This window comes from Podarcis erhardii (assembly GCF_964252035.2).
Source record: "Podarcis erhardii genome assembly, chromosome: 10".
Lineage (NCBI taxonomy): Eukaryota > Metazoa > Chordata > Lepidosauria > Squamata > Lacertidae > Podarcis > Podarcis erhardii.
Window position 1 is genome coordinate 18,067,874 of NC_138500.1, and position 20,462 is coordinate 18,088,335.

The following is a 20,462-nucleotide window of genomic DNA, read 5'->3' on the forward strand; positions in this document are numbered from 1 at the left end:
AAGGAATTATTAGAAAAGGAACTGAAAAAGCGGGCAGTATTGAAATGCTTTTTATGTAAGTGTGACGCGCTATGAATATTGTGCACATATCCTAGAGCTGGAAAACTATAGGAAAATGTAATACAAATAACCAAGGGGTGAAAGCACAGCTAAAGGAGTATTGGGTTGTTGTTTTTAGCAGGCGACCACAGTGCCTGGAGACAAAGTTGTGTATTCACAGCAGTGACCAGAGGAGAAATGACCACTGGGAGGAGTGCAGAGAGAAGAAATACCATGGTGCATCTGTAATAGCGAAACTGGATCCCTTTATCTGCCCCAGCTATAATAAAACATGTTTCTCCAGTACTGGCCTCTACAGGCACAGCATGCATTGTAACTCTCCCAACAGTTTGACTTTACCCCTGATGACATACTCTTCCACTGTCTCTTGAATCAAGCAGATGCCAACAATTAAAAAAAAGACTAAGGAGAGACCTAAGGAGAGGTTCATAAAATTATGCAACGATTAGAAATAAGTTCTTCCTCTCAATACTACATTTGCAGATCAATCAATCAGAAGCAGATTCAAGACAGGCAACGGAAAGTACTTCATACAATGAAATTATAGAATTCACTGCTAAAAGATGTAGCAATAGCTATGGAGTGTAAACCCACCAATGGCTATTAGCCATCATAGCCGCGTAGAACTTCTAGGTTCAGCGGCAATATGCTACTGACTACTATTTCTACTAATTCTACGTGTTGGTGCTGACTTCTAAATGGCCTCGGTCCAGTATATCTGAAGGAGCGTCTCCACCCCCATCGTTCTACCCGGACACTGAGGTCTGGCGCCGAGGGCCTTCTGGCAGTTCCCTCACTGTGAGAAGCCAAGTTACAGGGAACCAGGCAGAGGGCCTTCTCGGTGGTAGCACCCACCCTGTGGAACGCCCTCCCACCAGATGTCAAAGAGAACAACAACTACCAGACTTTTAGACGACATCTGAAGGCAGCCCTGTTTAGGGAAGCTTTTAATGTTTGAGGCATTACTGTATTTTAATATTTGGTTGGAAGCCGCTCAGAGTGGCTGGGGAAGCCCAGCCAGATGGGCGGGGTATAAATAATAAATTATTATTATTATTATTATTATTATTATTATTATTATTGGGCAACAGCAGCAGGTTTGGGCTGTTGCTTGTGGGCTTCCTTGTAGCATCTGGTCATTCACTATGGAAACAGGATGCTGGACTGGACACATCTTTTATCTCATAAAACAGAGGTCTTGTGATGTTTCCATCACAATCATTTTATATTGGCTTGTTACCTGGAGCTTACTGAGCTATCTGGTCCCTTTCATCTCATCCTCTGAGGCCACTTGTATGCTATCTGCTTGTAGCATTAATTTGAAAAAAATGCATTATTTATAGGTTTGGTATCTACCTTCATTTACAGGCAGATTACTGGAGCACAAGAATGCTCGAGTATATGCAGCAGGATGGCTGGGCAGACAGGTAAGCCAAGCTGCCAAATTTCTGCTGTCAGCTCTTCTACGCATTAGACTTCACAAAAATGTGTGCACAAGATTGCCTGAGGGAGGATGTCTGAAATGTCTGCATTCTAACCAACAGTCACTTCTTTTTTGGCAAAACAGAACAGGTTCTGGGTGGAAGTATGGGGCATAGTTAGCCATCTTACCATGTGATCCTAGCTGAAGTGCTGCTGAATATTCTGAAAAAGCAGCTGCTGCTGAAGACTTTTTAGACTGTCCAAGACATCTGGGGAGAGGTGTTGAGCAGACCCATGTCTTTCCTGCCCTTGCTCCTCTTCTTCCTCCAGGGGGCTGTCGGAAGGCAAAGGGGAACATCTGGAAATGTAACCCTGGTCTGACTGCACCGACTGTCTTTGATCTTTGCAAGACTCATCAAAAACCAGCTGCTGTTGCTCATTAACATCTTCTTGGCAGAGAGGTGTTTCAGAGGGCAAAATGCTTTGTTGGTAGAGAGAGTACATTAAGCTCTCCAGCTGCTGCTTCACATCAGCTGGCAAGGGGTTGGGGTTTGAGGACAGATCTTCTTGAAGGATGACATTGTTTCTCCTGGGGGTGCTAGTTTTCATCATGGGCATTCTTTCTAGCCAATCTTCATTGGTCAGCAGCTGATGGCTAAGTATCTCTGTCTCTTCTGTAAGGGCAACTGGCATTACTACCTGAACCTGGGAGCAGTCATCAGCAGGAACAACCAGGGTCTGGTATGCTAGATCCTCTTGTGGTAGTAGCTGGGGTAACAGCCTACAAGCTCCTGACTCATCTTCATTGACTAAGAGGTTGACCAAGCAACAGCTATTGGGATCAGGTTCCTGTGGAAGCAGTTGCCGTTTCAGAATTCCTCCCTCAGTCAGTATTAATTCCTGAGAGAGATCCCCATTCAGAGACTGAAGGTCATCTTCATACTCAGGGCAGGCATTCTCTCTCTTAAACCAATCAGGGTGCTCAGTCTGCCATTTCTGGAACTTCTGCACTGCCTCCTTCAGTTGTCTCCCACTGAAGCTTTCAGCGTAGTTCTCAGGTGAGATCTCTGGAATCTGATGTATTCTCCCTGGTTCAAATTTCTCCAGATCCTGAATCAGGAAGTAAACTTCCTCAAACTTGTCCATCAGTTGGTACCTGGAGGTGACGTTGAATGGATCTGGAATATCTCTTTCACTGCTTATGCCCTCAAAGTAACAGACTAGGTACATGCCAAAACAAGCTGGCTGTTTAAAGTCTGGTAGGATCAGATTCAATGCTGGAGTGAACATATCCCCTATTGGTAGCAGGTTATCTTGCTTGAGAGATACAGTTAACTCCTCACGCCCAAGCATGGCCTGCCATTTGGCTCGAGTACCCCGGGAACACAAGATGATGATCTTTGAAGAGAGTGCTTCCATTTCCTGTTTTTGCCGTGTCAGCCAGCGCACAGCCCCCATCTCTGATATTTGACGTTCATCCAGCAAGTCTAGGACCACCTCAGTACCACAGACTGTGATCATGAACTGAGCAAACTTCATCACAATGTCTACATAGAGCTTGTGATCAGCAGAATACACAATCCAAACCTTACGAGTCTTCAGGGGTGGAGGAGACTGTGACAGGCGCAGCAGTTCTGGAAAATTGAGATTTTTTGTTAAAAAAGAAAACCACCATGAGTTGCTGCACTGCACATGTGGAAAGCCAGAATGCAAAAATTTGGAACCGAATATGCTTTCTAAGCTGTACAGAATACAGGCATGTGTGTTCAAGACCTTTTAGTACATGTAAGCCATGCCTTAATCACCATTTAACCACCAAAATATAATCATAATACATAAAAATAGTAAAAGAGCTAACTTCCCCTGCCACCATCTCAATTCATTTCTGTACATAAAGCCACTAATTAAGATTTGTATTGGTGATGGTGATCACAAAAGTAGCATTAGCTGTTAAAATTTTATGTACGCCACACACTAAGGAAAATGACTTATTATGCAAGAGAGGTGACAGAAAACTAGAAGGACAATGCAGAGTCTTTAAGTCACTAGGAATAAGATTAGCGCACTCCTTGCTACTTCATGCCTTCAGCCCTTTCATCTTCCCCAGGCCCTTTTTCAAGTTCACCACCACAGATTTCCCCAAATATTTTATTGCCACAAATTTCTATTTGTATTTTGCACATGTGCTATCCTAATAGTACATACAACAATACAAGTCCAAATTCTCTCATCCCAGGTTCCCACATTGCAAATTGCACTGACTCAATAGAAACAAAATGTTCTCTTACCATGGTGGGTACCATCACTGCTGCTTGTTCCTGAATGTGTTACTAATAGGGAAAGAAAACAATAGACACATCTAAGAAGATCTGATAGAATATACATTTGGTCTAGGAATGACAGTATCTTTTGAAGACTAAGCTGAGACAGCAGTTCTAGGACCCAACATCTATGCCTAAAAATAACTGATGTCTATAAAAATGAATAAAGGTGCTCTGACACGACACCCTTATTCATTTTTATAGACTGCAGTTATTTTTGGAGTGTCTTGCACTGTTAATGAGTTATTTCCTGCTTGTTTGGAACATAGTCTTTCCCTGCCTCAGAGCCTGGGAAGAAGTTTCAGCAGCCACATGGGATTCTTGAGGATTGCTTGTGGTGCCTGTCAACCCTGTAGTAAGGCCACTCTAACAACTAGGGAAATACTAAACAGCAGGTGGATATTTCAATCAAATTAATTTCCTTTATTCGACCGATAGTCAGAGATAAAACACAATACAGAATTATAAACTAAAACATCATAGGGGTACATAAATAAGGTAGGGCCACAGTACTAAACCTCTCACAGATAACCCACATCAAGGCATTCAGTTATACGTTTCCGACACTTGAGTGCCAGGAAAAGGAATTTAGCCACTGACAAAGTTGTTTTCCCAGAAGACTTATTTAGCAGATATGCTGTCTGCTTTCCTCTTTGTCGGGGACTGAGCTGGGGTAAGTATAGGGTTATAAGATACTGTCTTAAATCGTTGTAGAAGAGACAGCTCAGTAAAATGTGCTCTGTGGATTCTACCTCACCCAACGCACAATGGCATAATCTCTGGTCATATGGGACTCCTCCATATCTTCCCTTCAGAACCGCCGAGTCAAGAACATTCAGCCTAGCCGTGGTAAATAGTCTGCGGTATTCCACGTAGTGGATATCCGCCAGGTAGCGAGCTGGAGCAGCCCGATACATCTGCTCCCCCAGAAACAACCCAGGTTTCACACGGACTATGTCCTCCTGTCTGGCAATATCCCTTAATCTTTGGGCGATCACTGCCTTTGCGTGGCTATACGTCATGGACTCTATATAAAGGGAGGACAACCCGCACTTCTGCACTTCCTCCACTATCTCCCCTTCCCATGGAGATTTAAAGTTATCCCTCAGAATCAAGGGGGCCAAACCCACCGGTCTGAAACAGAGCTTGAGCCATAGCCATAACTTCGCTTTCAGGGCCACATACCTAAAGGCTTGACAACCGGTTTCCAATCTCATGATCGCACCTGCCACGGAGGGGGGGATCCTGAGTATGGCCCTGAGGAATTGGGTTTGGATAGATTCAAATTTTTCAGAGTCCCTACGTGAGCCCAAGGCAATGCCCACCAGCAGAAGAGGGAGGACTTTCATTTTAAAGAGTCGCAAGGCAACTTTAACAGTTTGTGCCTGTTTCTTGGAGTACAGGGTTCTAATCGCCAAGGCTGGTTTCGATGCGTTCGAGGCTATGTATTCTCTGTGCGCCGAGAAGGACCTATTTGATCTAACAACCTGACCCAGGTATTTGAAGCAACTGACCTGCTCTAAAGGAATACCATTAATTGACCATAAGTTAGGTTTCAGTTGAGCAGCAAAGACTATTATTTTGGTCTTGGCATAATTTAGTTGGAGCTCATGTTGGGTCTCATATTCATGAAGAGCTCGAAGCATCCTCCTTAATCCGATGGGGGAGGTAGCTAATAGGGTGGCATCGTCCGCATACAGCAGGACATTCAAGGCTCGTCCTGCCAGTTTTGGTGGATGGAAATCAGTATTTGCCATATGCACCACTAGCGAATTAATATAGAAATTAAACAGAGCAGGGGCAAGCCAACAGTCCTGTCTTACCCCACTAGTGGTGGCAACCGGATTGGAGACTAGCCCCTTACTATCTAGCCTAATCCTCAGGAAGGTATTTGTATGCAAATTAATAATCAGCAGGAGAAGGCGGCGGTCGATAGATGTCGCTGCCAATTTTGCCCATAGCTGGTTCCTGGGAATTAGATCAAAGGCCTGCTTAAAGTCTATAAAGGTGATGTGGAGGGCTTTTAGGCCATTGTCAGCATACTTGGTGGCCAAGTGATTTAGGATTAAGATTTGGTCTGTTGTTGATCTTCAAGGGCGGAAACCCGCCTGTTCCTCTGCGATGATATTTCAACTTTTAGTATGTTGTTTCTTATGCTAGCCTGATTGTTGTCCCGACCTCTCCCCACCAAAAAAATACCCCCAAACCCTTTGCAGTTAAAGTTTGTATGGAGTTTTTGCTGGACTACTTTTGCATGCTATCGACTACTGAGCTATGTTTCTTCTCTAAAGTGTAATACAAAAATTATTTATCAGGCTAGACCAACAAACCATAGGTATTTGGTTCCTATGGAACTTGGGATATCCATACAACTAAATGCTGAAATACTGACTTCTGCACAGGCTCAACATGTAACCATAGGTATGTAAGGAGCCATGGGCTGGATAAGACATTCTAATTGGGTCACTTTATCTCTCTGTGTTGCATGCTAAAGGCCAAGTATCCGGAAAGGTACGAGTGGAGCAACAATGTGGGAAACAAGCTGGCAAACCTTCCCATTACATTTCTGACATTTTTCATACCTTTTTGCCTTCGAGCAAGCCAAATTACTGAAGCGACAGCTGATCCAACTATTAAAATGCAGATGAGAGTGAGGCCCCAGGGCAACACCACAGAAAGATTATCTGCAACATAGGAAGAGCATAATGTAAGGAACATTTCCACTGCTGCAGTAATTAGACCATGCAAAACTACCAGACCACTTGGGAGTGAGGTGGATGCAACCTCCCCCCACCAGCTATTAGCAATCAGCAGCAGAATTTCTTTGCATTTGCTCAGGTCCAAAAAGTAACAGGGTATTTCTTGCTTACATCTTTACTGAGCCAAGAATTATTGGCAGAAACAGCCCAATATATCTGAAGCCACATATGCTTTCAACAGAAAGAGAACTGATCTTCTCGATAGCTCAATTGGTTAGAGCATGGTGCTGATAACGCCAAGGTTGCAGTTTCGATCCCCACACAGGACAGTTGCACATTCCTGCATTGTAGGGATTTGGACTAGATGATCCTCAAGGTCCCTTCCAACTCTACAATTCTATGGTTCTAAGTGAAATCATCTTCCCTCTCCAGCTCTTTTCAAGAGGGGTAGAACAGGTCCAGCTGCTTTATGACTTTCTCATAAGGTTTGCCCCCTTCACCCGACCAGAGATTCTTTGCAGTTGGTTCCTGTTTGAGTTTTGGATTCAAACTACTGTTTTGAACACTACTTTTCATTTCTGGGTTAGGCATTATTCTCTCTCCTGCTTAGTTTTAGGCTGTTAAATTAGATGGTGCAAAACAATGCAAATAAACCAATTTTGATTAGATTTATCTTTTGGGGTGTTTTTATTGATATTATTTCAAGTTGTTTCTAATGTTTTAAAAATTGTTATATTGATTGTTCACTTGATATGTAGTGAGCCACATTGGGCACAATTTTGTGGAAAAGTGGCATTACAAGTTAGAAGATAATGATGATGACAATGATGGATACTGAGTAAGTCATTCAGCCCCTAATCTATAACTTCATCATACAAAGGCAGCAGCAGAGCCACATCTGCTACTCTTGTGAGGAACGATGATTTCTGCCTTATTTCCATTGTTATCCTGCAGATGATGCTTACATGGTTCTTAGACTAAAGTACCATCTTTAAGAGGGAGGGGACAGCTGCCAACCTTTGGTATCTTAATTCCTTTGTACCCACCTTTGTCTTCCTTATTTATTTTTTGCTGCTTTATGTTAATTGCAATATTTGCGTACATATTAGTGGGGACTCTACAGGTCTTAAACTCTGGCTTGTTTTGTAACAAATTCTTGCAACAGTTAATTAGCTACACAAATTCAAAATGAAGACCGTACCAACTTCTTTTGTTGTCCTGTAAGGCAAGGTAGTAGGGAGACATGGGATGGAAATGGAATGCCTTATACAATCTGTGGCACAACGTGCAAAGAATGGTTGAATCTGGAAAGAAAAAGACAGGAGAGAACAACTTTAGCAGTGTCTTTGATACTCTAACACTTGGTGTTTCTGGAGCAAATTGCATATTGTGTGGAATTAAATGCTCGCTTTTGTAATGAGCACACCTTTTAGAAAGGAGAGCAAGTCAACAGTACCATATTTACTTGTGGCCCCTTGATTAGGCATTTTGTTTTGTCATCTTCAGACTGTGTCATACTAAATGTAGGGAGAGTGAAGAAGTGTCTGAAAATAAAACCTACAAATGGACACAGTTTTGGACATAAAGTGGTATGTGTTCATGTTAAGCAGATATTTTAGGAGGATGGGGTGCAAAATTCACAGCAAGAAGGCAGGAAATATTATTGCAGTGTGCCTCATGTGGGGCTGTCCTTGAAGACGACTGAGAAACTTTGACCGGTCCAAAATGCAGCAGCCAGATTACTGGCCAGGGTTCCATTTAGAACTCATGTAACTCGTTTTAAAACAGTTGCATTGGTTGCCAGTTCATTTCCAGGCACAATTTAAGATACTCTTGTGAAGATGAAATGGTGAGGTATCAGCACTGTTAAAATAATTCATTATGGTTACGTTGTAGAACTTGTAATAACCAGAGATAAGATGATCTCTGGAGAAATAATTGTGTTTGGTTTGAAGCACAGACAAGGTGATGTAGAATTGGCATGGCCACTCCCTTCTTTATTCAAATAAGAAAAGCAGCTCAGCATACCTGTACCGTGTATTCGCAACAAATCTTCAAGTTTCTCTCTAGTTTGACTGTGACGTTCATTGGCTGCAGCAACTCCTTCTGCAGAAACCAAGAGACAAAGTGCAGTTCCAAGGTAAAAATCACAAAGAGCTTGAATGAACTCAGGATAAAGAATGAGTAGCAGCACAGGAAAAAAACGAGAAGCATTTGTCATCTCAAATACATTGTGCCTCAAATATCCCAGTGATGCCTCCTGAGCACAGGTGGGTTCAGAGTAAGAAATCAGAGTTAAGGAAGAACTTATCACGAACTTCAGGATAGTTGCTGTGTGTTCCTAGATGGCCAGGTAGCTGCTCTGGCTAGGAGTGCCTCTGGCTAGGATGTGTGCATGCTCTGGTGCATGGTGGTATGTGCATGCGTGTGTGAGAATGTGCTGTGGCAATACCCACTTTTTGACCACATTCATTATTGCCATGGAGCTCTTGAAATTGACACAATGAGGCAATCAAGTCCTTGGGCTGAAAACAGTTAGCTGCCTCTAATCTAGAGGCACTGAAAGGCAGACATAAGTAGAATAAATAAGTAGTAATTTAGTAATTGTTGAGGTGGGATTAAATACAAGCACTTTCTAAAATAAGTGTCTCAAGTGGGGAGGAAGATGGAGAACAGCTTTATTACCTCTGAGATTTTCTGTGTGGCCTTTTTACATTCTGCTCCATCTTCTTCAAAGCTGGTCACATGGATGAAGTAATTGGTTGACTCCATTGCTGGGTTGAAGCTCACCAAGAGTGTCTCATCATCTAGGCTTTGTCCAACCAGGCTGGGTTCCCATCCACTGCCTGCATATATCAATATCATCATGAACTATGAGTACTTTAAACAGATTTCCTACACTTCTACCCATACTTAAACAAACATTACCTAATTGCAGACATGGGGCTGTTGTTTTCATAATAGGGTCTGTGCAATCTGCAACAAAAAGACAGAAGGATTGCATTTATGTCCAGAAAGACAGAGTACAATAGGCAAGAATTTCTAGCTAAGTACCACAAATATATACAAGTGGAAAAACACTTGCTGGGTACGTTAAGAGAGGGGGCACTAAGTTACATTTGATGGGCTCCAGGGTGAGCAGACATGAAGTTAGGATAATTTGCTTTATCTAAGGTACCCTTCATCCAAATGGCTCCTAGGGCAGTGTATGACAACAATCATAAAATACAATAAGCCATCATAAAACTTTATCCAGAACTTTACCAGCTTATACACTGAAACTCGTTTGCTTGAATTCAGGCTAAGTCTCAGAAACAGTGAAATTGACAAAAGAAATACAAGTGCTCAGCATTGACACAAAGTAATTTCAATACTGCTGAAAGAGAGAGAGAGAATATTTTGGGGGAAATAAAAGTCCAGCCTACATTATGAAACCAAGGTCAGAGTCTAATTGAAAAACAGCAACAAGTAGTGCTGACCACTTGAGTTTGTAGGCAGCCTAAAGAATGTTAATTATGTTTTGATCACTGGGCTACTGAGGTTAAACACTATATTGTTTAGAAAATACTACAATGGTAATGAATATAAAGATCATGTTCTTTAGATACTACAATTCATGTAAACACACCCCTCCAGGCTTACAATGCAACAGGCAGCTTATTTATATGATTTAGTTGTTTTTCTGTGGTCTACCTTTATATGTGTCCTCAATTTTCCAAATTGCAAATCAACAGCAGGAACAGCATCACCATTATTATGATGATGCGTGTGTTCCTTTTAAGTTCTTCAAAACTGATTTGCCAATATTTGCCCATTATAGTTCCTGTTTATCTTCCATCTCTCTTTTTTTGTTCACACCACTTGCATCAGTTTCTTTCTGCTGGGTCTATGTTATTTTGCAAGCCCAGAATTTCTTCACCTATTTCCTGTTTTTGCCTTTTCAGTTCCTTTTCTTTGAAATTCTCTCCCATCTGACATTTGAATGGTCACACTGCTTCCTGTATACAGTAAGTTCTTTAAAATGCCCATCCCATCTTAGTAGGTGTTTCCTCCAGCCCCTCCAGAGCTGATGCCCTCCAGATACTGTAGACTACAGTTCCCATCTCCCTGACCATTGGCCATGCTGGCTTGGGGTGGGAGTTGTACTCCAAAACGTCCCAGCGCACCACATTGGCTATTCTTGCTTTAGTCTTCTTTCCATTTCTTATTTTTCTTTATATACAGGCTGGAGACCTGCAGGTAGGGCCAGTCACTTAAAAAAACTTTTTGTATAGCACTATAATATCCGTATCAGCAGCATCACAAAGTCATATCTGCATCTGAACCCAGTCCTGCCTCATGATGGAGAAATTCATTTGATCTGCATTTTAAAGTAAACCTGATTTAATTCACTGGTCCCAGACTTATATATGAATTGGAATGCACTATTCCTAAATTTGCGATGCAAAAATGAACCTTGTGGTTCAAGAAAGTAAAGAATGCATACTTTATGGCAAAGAATATGTACAAAATGTGTGTTTTCCTATAAAATGCACCAAAAAGCAAAAACGTGCATGTTTTGTAGGAAGAATGTGTGTAAAATTCCTGCAATTTAAATTCAGTATTTTCATGCATTTAAAAAACAACTGCAAAAAAATGAATGGACCTACAACTGATTATATGCAAAAGACAGTGAATGGAAAATAGCTCTTCTATCTATCCCTAATCTAGCAACATGATTTTACAACCTGATAAGCCCAATACTAAATCCCATTGTTACCATTATAAAGAGGGTCCTTTACCTGGTACTGTGAATGGCACAGATTTCCGATTATAGTCTCCTGGAGTACTTAATTTGGGCAAATGATGAACAGTTACTTGGTATGTTTGACCTGGTTCTACCTCGAAACGATTGAAAGAGAAGCTCCACTGAAACAACAAAAAGAGGAAAGATCTGTCAACCAATACCAGTGTGCTGAAGTTAAAAACCAAGATTGCACGGAACTGCAACACCGGAGTTATAGTAGAAAAATGAAATAAATAATACAAAATCCACAGGCATGATACAGGAGGGATGGAGGGAGAGAGGGGAGATCTGAACATCAAGGTTCAAGTTCAATCATCTAGTCTCAAACCCATGAAACCATTGTGGATGGAAGAACTCACTCCTTCCTCTCCTCCAAATGCCTTCTAGAATAGTATAGCCTTGTTAGGTCAACAGAGTATCATTTGGGGCACTCTTCTGCCTACTCTGCTTTCTGATAAAGACCCCTCTCTCCTGCTGTTCTGATGAAGGAGGGATGTACTTTTGAAGTCTTGCAGGCAGGGCTGCTGGCACTAAATGAACATTTTTAATAGCAGCCTTGGAAATACATCATTTTAGAATGGTTGTCCTCTTCTTCATGCTCTGCTAGTGTCCCCCCCCCCACTCCTGCTATAAGGTAGTGAGTAAGTTGGCAGGGGGGAGGGCAGAGAGACAGGGGCTATAGGGTGACAAAAGCAGTGGGTTATGTCCAAGAGAGCTGATAGTGCATACATCCACTGGGGCAGACAAAACCTGTGGTGCTCCTTTCTCTTTTCCCTTGCAGTTTTTCCAACCTCTGGTCCCACTCACTCAGATAAAACAACAATGTTTACAGGCAGTCAGTGCTACAGACCTGCCGAAGCAGCAGAAATGTCAGCAGCAAATGTTATACATCTTACTCTCCACTGCCTTCTGGGTTTTACAAAATTTAAATATTGCTGCCTTCTCCCTTTGAGCAGTTTAAAATGACTTCTGTTACCAACAGAAAAAGCAAAGGAGTTGGGAGCAGCAACTCTTCTTACTTTGGCAGTAACCAGTCATGATACTCCTTCTCTCTCCTGTTTTATGCTATCAGTTCTCCCAGTTTGAGCTCTCCCTCTCCCCTGTCTCTCTCACACACACTTTAGGTCAGGGACAGAGAAAAATCATACTGCTCCACTGCACTTCCCCAGGTGAGAAACAGAGTGGATCCCCGTGGCTTCTGTCCAGGTAATGCACACGCAGCAGGGGCTGTGTAGGAGTCATTTTTATTTGCTGCAGGCAGCCGGGCATATTCTTACACTACAAGGCTGTTCTTAAGCACAAAGCTGCCCTGTTGCTTTGGGAATGTTATATATTCTGTAGGCAACAAGAGATTCTGAGAAGAGGAAAAGAAGCAGAACATTTGTAATACCTCCATGATCACTTACCCGACCTCCACCATTTGGACGGACTTGGAACAACAAGTTGTTCTGAAGATCAAACTGAGCACAGACCTGCTGGTTAGTGCTCACCTGAAGCACAGCCAATTCTGCCCCTCTGAGGTTCTGAACACTTCCTGGTTGGTGTATGGCCGAGGTGGGAGGGAAGAAAGAGAGGACGATTTGTAAGGAAACAACTTATTTCTGTTTGTGACCTCTAGAGGAAAATAAACGTTCATACTGCAGCCTGAGCATCTGACTGCGGCGGTGGAAAACTTCAATCCTGGCTTAAAAAAAGAAATGAAGGGGCAGGCCCAGGCTTTTCTTAAAATGACTACATCAGCCTGTAGAAGATGCACTAAGGAATAGTTTATTTATTGGAGGGGAAACAGACGAGTCACAGCTCAGTGATAGAGAACACGATTAGCATGCAGAAGGTCTCTGGTTTAATCTGTTTTCTCCAGTTAGGGATCTCAGGTGAGGAATACCTCCACCAGAGATTGAACTGTCAACAGAAAGAGTAGACAATATTGATCAATATGGATCAATGGTTTGATTCTGTGTAAGGCAACTTCATTAGCTTTCCAATCTATCTTTTTATACTTTCAGCACTCAGGACTGAATTTATCCTGCAAATTCCAGTGTTTAAAGTGATTGACAGGGTCCATGAATACTACAACTGTACTACTGCCTTCCCTGCCTGAAGTGAAATACCACCACTTTAACAGTCAATCTGCTCTGAATTTCTTATATTTTTTTGTTTCTGAAAAGGTGTCCAAGGGAGGAATTTCTGTATTACTAGATTGTTCTCAAGTCTACCTGTGTCCCAAAACATATATTACGCTTTAACATGCATGTAACCATGTGTTACTATGCTGGTGCGATATCTGGAGATTTTGGGAATAAATGTATTATTCCAAAACACAAATAAAACAGTGCCACTTGAATCATCAAAATAGAATAACTACAGAGAGTAAAATGGTTATAGTAAAAATGAGACTTAGACTTTACCTCTCCCAACAGCTGATACTTTACTTTTTTCTGATACAGTGTGTGGGTGTGTGTGTGTGTAGAGAGAGGGGGAATGTTACAATTATTGGCAGTTGACAAATTAAGCTGTATAGTCAAGTATTTGCATTTTTCTGTAGCTCTTCCCACCTAGACACTGAGGTCAAGTGTGACTCCTGTTAATTCAGATAGCAGCATGTGCCAAGGTTTGCTTCCTCTGTCGTGCTTGTAAGAGCCTGCACTCTGCACAGTCACCTAAGTTCTTCATCATGGCATCATGCAATGGTCAAGCCATTCACAAAAACTTTTAAATGGCAGCTCTGGGTACTACTGCTGGGCCAAATGGATAGTGCTACATGCTACAGAATCCTATTTATCATTAAATGCCAGCCCACTCAAGTCTATATTGAATTGCCCTTTGCTTACCATCAGTAGCCACCTTCCATTCTATCTTCAGCACAGGGAGCAGTTTTTCCTCATTATCCAAGAAAGTATCAATATGAACATCAAGGGAACTTGGGGCTGACGGAGTCCACTGTGAAGCCCTGAGCCAGCTCTGATCCATGCAGGTACCTGCCAGTTAAACAAAAATAAACTTAAGGACCATTTTTGATGTGGCCATTGATTATTTTTGGATGATACCAACACTTTGGCCTTACTTGCATGCTCCCATACTATTATATTTAGCAAATTTTAGGAAGCTACCCAATTTCTTACAGGAACAAAAAAAGAAGAAGAGCTTTCTTGGGTCAGACCAAAGACCCATCTAGCCCAGCATTCTGTTCTCACAGTGGTCAATAAGATGCCTATGGGAGGGCCACCCACGTGACCTGAGCACAATAGCACTTGCTGTGTTACACTGGCCTTTGAAAGAAAGCTAGGAAAAACTTAAAGGAGTGAATCCAGTGGAGCTCACCCATCATTAGGGTCAACAGTGAACATATACATAAGCCTCTTGGCTAAGTATTTCTCTATAAACACACTTTCTAGGAGAAGCCACAGCAGGGGGCAAATGTGCACAAGTTGTGCTTTGAGACACACATGATTAGACAAGCTGTACAGGTCAATAAATTTGTTTATAGCAGTCTGAATATGGATAGTTTTTGAATTACCTTTATATTTCAGTTTACTTAGAATGCCAGTTCTCTAAAAAGATAACATGTCTCTACATCTCTGCCTGTTTCCATGAAATATGGAACTGGGGATCTCGAGTCTCTCTGCCCCCATTTTACCTACAGTTCCGACACTTCTCAACCTGACATAGGCTAGATCTACCCACACAGCAAAAATAAGTTGGGAATAAGATGGCAGTATCCTGAAAATGTGGAGCAGCATGTCCCAGAAGATTACCAAGTGGAAGAATCCTATTTATGAATATTCCTCCATGTAAGGAAACACAAACCTTTCTTGAAAGTAGAAAACTTGCACAGCAAGAGTTGACTGGGCTAAAGCCAGTTACTGTGGGTTAAAAAAAATATTATAGGGGACTTCGTACATGTGATAGAATCCAAAAAATTACTCTTCACCTACAAGCTGAGCTTCACTTGTACAGTCCAGCCAACCATCTCATTCTGCTGCATGTGAAGGTCTGACTATTTTCAACATGGAAAAAGAACTACTAGTGAATGCACCATGAGGAAAAAGTGCAATATATAAATGAGGAATTGAAGCTGGAATTCGACATATTCAGAGTGGGGATTGCTTCCAAGTAAATATGAATGAATGAATGAATCAATTTATTTCGGTCACTGACCAGAGTGCCAACATATACAACAACAGAGAGCAAGTAAACATGCACAGGATTGCTCCACATGCTGCCTATTTGATCTTTTCCCTCACTCTCCCCAATGAAGTAATGGTTTCTTGGATTTCTAAGCTGACATACATAAACACACACTTCACTGATTTTCATCCTGTAAAATTTCAGTAAGGAAACAAAGATTGAAGCACAAACCATCTAAAAAGACTTTTTTTTTAAAAAAAGATAAGCAACATACTTACTGTTTCGCACAAGGCAATTTAAACCCTGCAGGAGAGAACACAAACATATTAATTGAGAAGAACCATTCCTATTCTCAGAGCCTGATGAAGCCAGGTGCAAAAAGAGAAATATCATTTATAGTTAAAATTCAGTTTGGTTAAACCAGTCAATGATATGGTGGGAATGTGTTTATGTATTTATTGTGCTAACAGTTTTTTTAAAAACAACCAACCAACCAACCAACCAACCAACCAGACAACTAGTTTATATATAACATGACTGATCTAAAAGTTTGCTTTGGTTAACAGCCATGACTTCTGCACTTGGATTATATGACTAGTACTAATGAATTTAAACTCCACTGTTAAATATACCCTTGTGTGTAAACAGTGATCAGTTGCTTAAAAAATACTACCATCTGCTTTAATCAGGCTGGTTCTCCTTAACAACCAATAAACTAGGCACTCTCTGAACTGTACATCAAGATCTCTTGTTTGAGAAATTCCAATGAAAGAACAGTGGCAAGAAAAACTGATGAGCTATGCGGAATTGGCCAAGTTGATATATAAAATGTGTGACAAGGACAATTGTGAGTTCAAGGAAGAACGGGAACTTTTTTACAAATTATTTAAAAAGACAACAAAATGATTTGGACTCCTTGGCAGGTTTTGAATAAACAACCACAAATTTATTAGTTGAATACATGAGAGATAAGGCAATGATATGTACAATTTTATAACATGCAGAGAATAATATGTGCAAAGAAACCAGAGAGGGGAACTAAGAGAAGTTCTGAGTGGGGCGGGGGGGGGGAGGGAGGGAGAAAAAAGGGGGGAATGTAAATGGTTATACTGATTGATAGATAATTGTTTGTTAAAATTGTTCAATAAAAATATTTTTTTTTTAAAAAAAGGTCTCTTGTTTGAGAACATAACATGACTATTCACCCAAATATGGTCATACAAGACATGGAACAACATAGCAACCTAATAATTAAAGAGGGTACTACAGTCAAAGGCTGTGTTTGGAAGTCATAATTAGCCATGGTTTAAAACACAGGGAACTAATTTAGCACCCCCTCTGTGCTTGCATGTCCCACCTCTTTTTCTCTGGTGTGGCCACAAGGAGTTTGGAGGTGTTCACTTCCATTTTTGACTAACCACAGTTTTGTGTGTCATCTGAGCCCTAAGAATGTGGCTAATCTTAACATCACTTTGTTGAAAAAAGTCAACTTCATATCCCACAATTATAACCCATGGTTTGAAGTTGCCTTGTTTCAAACAAACCATAGCCAATATTAAACACTTTGTCAGGTTGGGAACTAGGAGGATACTGTTGACAAAGATAACCCACCAGTATTAGTGGTAGGATTCACTGTGATATTATATTCAAAAATAACTGAACAAGAACCTTTCTAACACCTAAGATACAAATGTTTTTACCTTATCCAGACTATTTATTTTAACCATGCATCACAACAAGGATAAAGGGTCAATACACTGAAATGATAGAAGTAATAACTGTGGACATGGTATTGTATAGCTCATATTCCTTTCAGTACTTCTTGATTGAACACACTTGAAGGAAATATTACCAGATGTTTGTTCACTACCATTAAGAAGTTAGGCTAATCTGCCACATAGCAGTACGGTTAAAAATAAAAGTATGCATTATCTCTAATCTGTGAGAACGATCAGAACAAGTTCCATAAACCACAAATATTTTTTAAAAAAATTGATATAATGATATTAAGTGATGACTCACAGAACTGTATGACTGGATTGTTTTCAAAAAGTGTCATCTACGCACAGAATGGATTCCCTATAGCCAAATCATCTGTAGCATATAAAGCTACATAGAAGGAGAATTTCTCATCAGAAAATGAAAAAGTAGGAGGGTGAAATGAGCAAGTATCTAACATAGCAGAGTGGCTAAGATGGCGTGCTGGAAACTCCCTAGTTCAAGTATCACCTCAGCCATGAATACGCTAGGTGTCCTTAGTAAGCTACTCTCTCTCAGCCTTAGTGCCCCATCCTTAGCACTCCAGTGGTCTGGTATGATGTGAATTTTAATCAAACAACATCCAAAGGGCAACAGGCAACAGGTTATCCACTTCTATCATAAAGTACAGTGGTACCTCAGGTTAAGAACTTAATTCGTTCTGGAGGTCCATTCTTAACCTGAGGTACCACTTTAGCTAATGGGGCCTCCCACTGCTGCACGATTTCTGTTCTCATCCTGAAGCAAAGTTCTTAACCCGAAGTACTATTTCTGGGTTAGTGGAGTCTGTACCCTGAAGTGTCTGTAACCCGAAGTACCACTGTACAGTTTTTGGTAGAGCATGTTCAGGTGTTTACTGAAATGTTACACTTCTCAGTTGACAAATACTTCTTGAACATTGCCTCAGCTTCTCCAATCTGTAACCAAGGGAAGCTTCTGAAATTTGCTTGGCTTGGCTTAAGCCACTTGTATCATCAGCTGTGGTTTCCGCAAGAGTTATGAAAAATAAAATTTATGATAAAGAGCCTGTTTGGTAACTTCCGACCTTATAAAAGATTTCACGAGCTGTTGTTTTTGTGCCAGTGGCAGATAAAGAGAAGCTCGTAGACCTATGATTTTTTTAAAACTTCTGAAGAAGTATGTAAAAGAGCCAGCTATATCAGAGCAAATTGTCTAAAGATCCTAATACTGGAGACTCTTAGAATGTGTTTAAGTTAAGCATGTGTCTACTAAGGAGGGCAATTAACAATGTAGGATAGTAAAGGCATTAGAGACCTGCTCTACCACTGTTAATGTTGTTCACTGCAGGAGATGTGGGAAAGGAGATGGCAAAAGGATGGTGGGAAGACTAGCAACACTGAGTAAGACTTCAGTCAACATCAATAGGAGTAGGAAGCCCTTGTATTGGTACAGTGTCATATATACAAGCAGGGTTCTACAATTTTTTAGTAGTCTTGTTGGCTGAGCTAAATTAAGTAAGTAAGTACCGTAGTTGCCTATTCACTTCTCTCTGGGCAAACCTTCCAAGTCTTTACCAAGGAAACAGACTGCTGCTGCTTCTGCTTAAAGGCAGGAAAAGCTAGAAGGGGTGTGTGGCGTTTGCCCACTCATTATGGAGATGTCGTACTGGGGCGGGGGAGAGAAAGGGTTAAGAGGCTGACTAAAAAGAAAGCCCAGGGGCGGAGCCTAACTGTGTTTAAGGCTCAGCACAGGGGTTTTGGCAGTTAGTTGGGTTGGTTTCTTGTGGGTGGGAGGCATAGGAGTCACAGTGAGTTATAGACAGAGGGGAGCAGAAAATGAATCGGATTACAGTGTTTCAAAGTATTTAAAGCTTGTTTGCGTTTACAATTAACTAGAATCTTTGTTAATACATTACAACCTGACTGAGTCTGAATATATTACCGGGAAACCTGGTTGGTGGTAGAGGAAGAGATAAGCCGTGGTGGTGCAGGGTCTTACTAGTTTGGCCTTGCATAGGCAAGACCCTCAAGGCATTTTGGCCATGCGGGTGCAAAACAATCCCTATCCTTTCTCCTATCTGTGAAGCTTGGGAGGCGGTGAGAATCACTATGCAACTGAAGAGGTATCTCCACCAAATTTCCCAGGTTCAAAGTTGGGAGGAAGGCTGGCTGCTCATCAGTTACCAGAAGGTAAACCATGTTCAGTGTTGTTGAAGCCTGCATGACTGTACACAAATGAATGCTAATTAAGAATGCTAATGCAGCATTAATCTTTTACATACACACACAGAATAGGGCTTTAATGAAAAGAGGCATGGAAGTTTCTGACTGAATTATCACTATTAAAAGAGTACACAATCCTTTAGTCAGAGATCACTTGCAGAGGTAAATTAAAATACAAATACTACTTCAGGAAGATAATGTTGCCATCACAGCACACTCAGTGCTTTGATTTTAGACACCTGTAATTCCTCCAGAGAAGCTCTTTATTTAAGCCATTGATCTGTGGACCAACTAAGGCTAGATATTCTTTCCTAAACAGATACAGTAGTACCATGCAAGGAAAAAAATGTACAAACACCACCACAATTTTCGAAAAAAACCCACGTTTTACTTTTCTCCTCTCACAGAGGTGGGGAACCTGCAGTCATCCAGATGGCTAAGGCTGCTGGGAGCCAAGTCCAACAACACATGGAGGGACACACACATTATTATTCAGAATAATTTGTTTCTACAGCACCATCCAGGTATCTGGAACTTTACAAAGGCAGGTCCTTAACTAAATAAACACAAAGAACAGAGAAGCGGGGAGGGAGAGAATGAAGGCGCGGGCAGACAATCCTCGGAACAACCCTGCGAAGTAGGTCAATACAGCAACCTTTACATTAACAAACTGGCGACGGCTCGGAGTGAGAGACGGGCTTGTCAAAAGCAACCTCGTGAGTTCCTGACAAGTAGCAAGAACCCGAACCGAGAACTTCCGCATCCGCAGCCTCGAGTTAACTACGACGCCGCTTTCGAAAGAGTCGGAAAAATGAACTTTGGCCCCGAGAGACTTACCGGCTGGGAACAATTGAAAACTGGAGGGTCTTCGAGGAGCCTCAGCCCTGAAGCAGCGGGCAAAAGTCCCAGAAGAAGTGTAAGGGGAAGCGAAGCGGCGGCGACGGCTCCCATCCTCGCCATAGCCGCTGTCGAAGCGAGGCCACCGGCTACACTCGCTTCGTCCGCCCCCAGTTTCCGGGACCAAAACCTGAAAAGGGAGAACAAGGGCGGAGCTTAGGAAACGCACCGAAGGAGGAGCGAAGAGGGAGGGGCGTGGCTAAGTTCT

At 41.6% G+C, this 20,462-nt stretch overlaps 1 protein-coding gene across 1 annotated transcript; it reads right to left on the reverse strand.

Moving 5' to 3' along the window:
• Positions 1–34: 34 nt before the first annotated feature.
• On the reverse strand, positions 35–20,416 carry IL17RA (interleukin 17 receptor A). Its single transcript, XM_081879738.1, has 12 exons — positions 20,195–20,416; positions 15,695–15,719; positions 14,120–14,266; positions 12,695–12,822; positions 11,284–11,410; positions 9,431–9,478; positions 9,188–9,348; positions 8,531–8,608; positions 7,704–7,806; positions 6,386–6,487; positions 3,771–3,812; positions 35–3,116 (listed from the first exon to the last, which is right to left on the reverse strand). The coding sequence occupies exons 1-12, from the start codon at positions 20,315–20,317 to the stop codon at positions 1,681–1,683; spliced, it is 2,520 nt and encodes an 839-aa protein (XP_081735864.1). The 5' UTR covers positions 20,318–20,416; the 3' UTR covers positions 35–1,680.
• Positions 20,417–20,462: the final 46 nt, after the last annotated feature.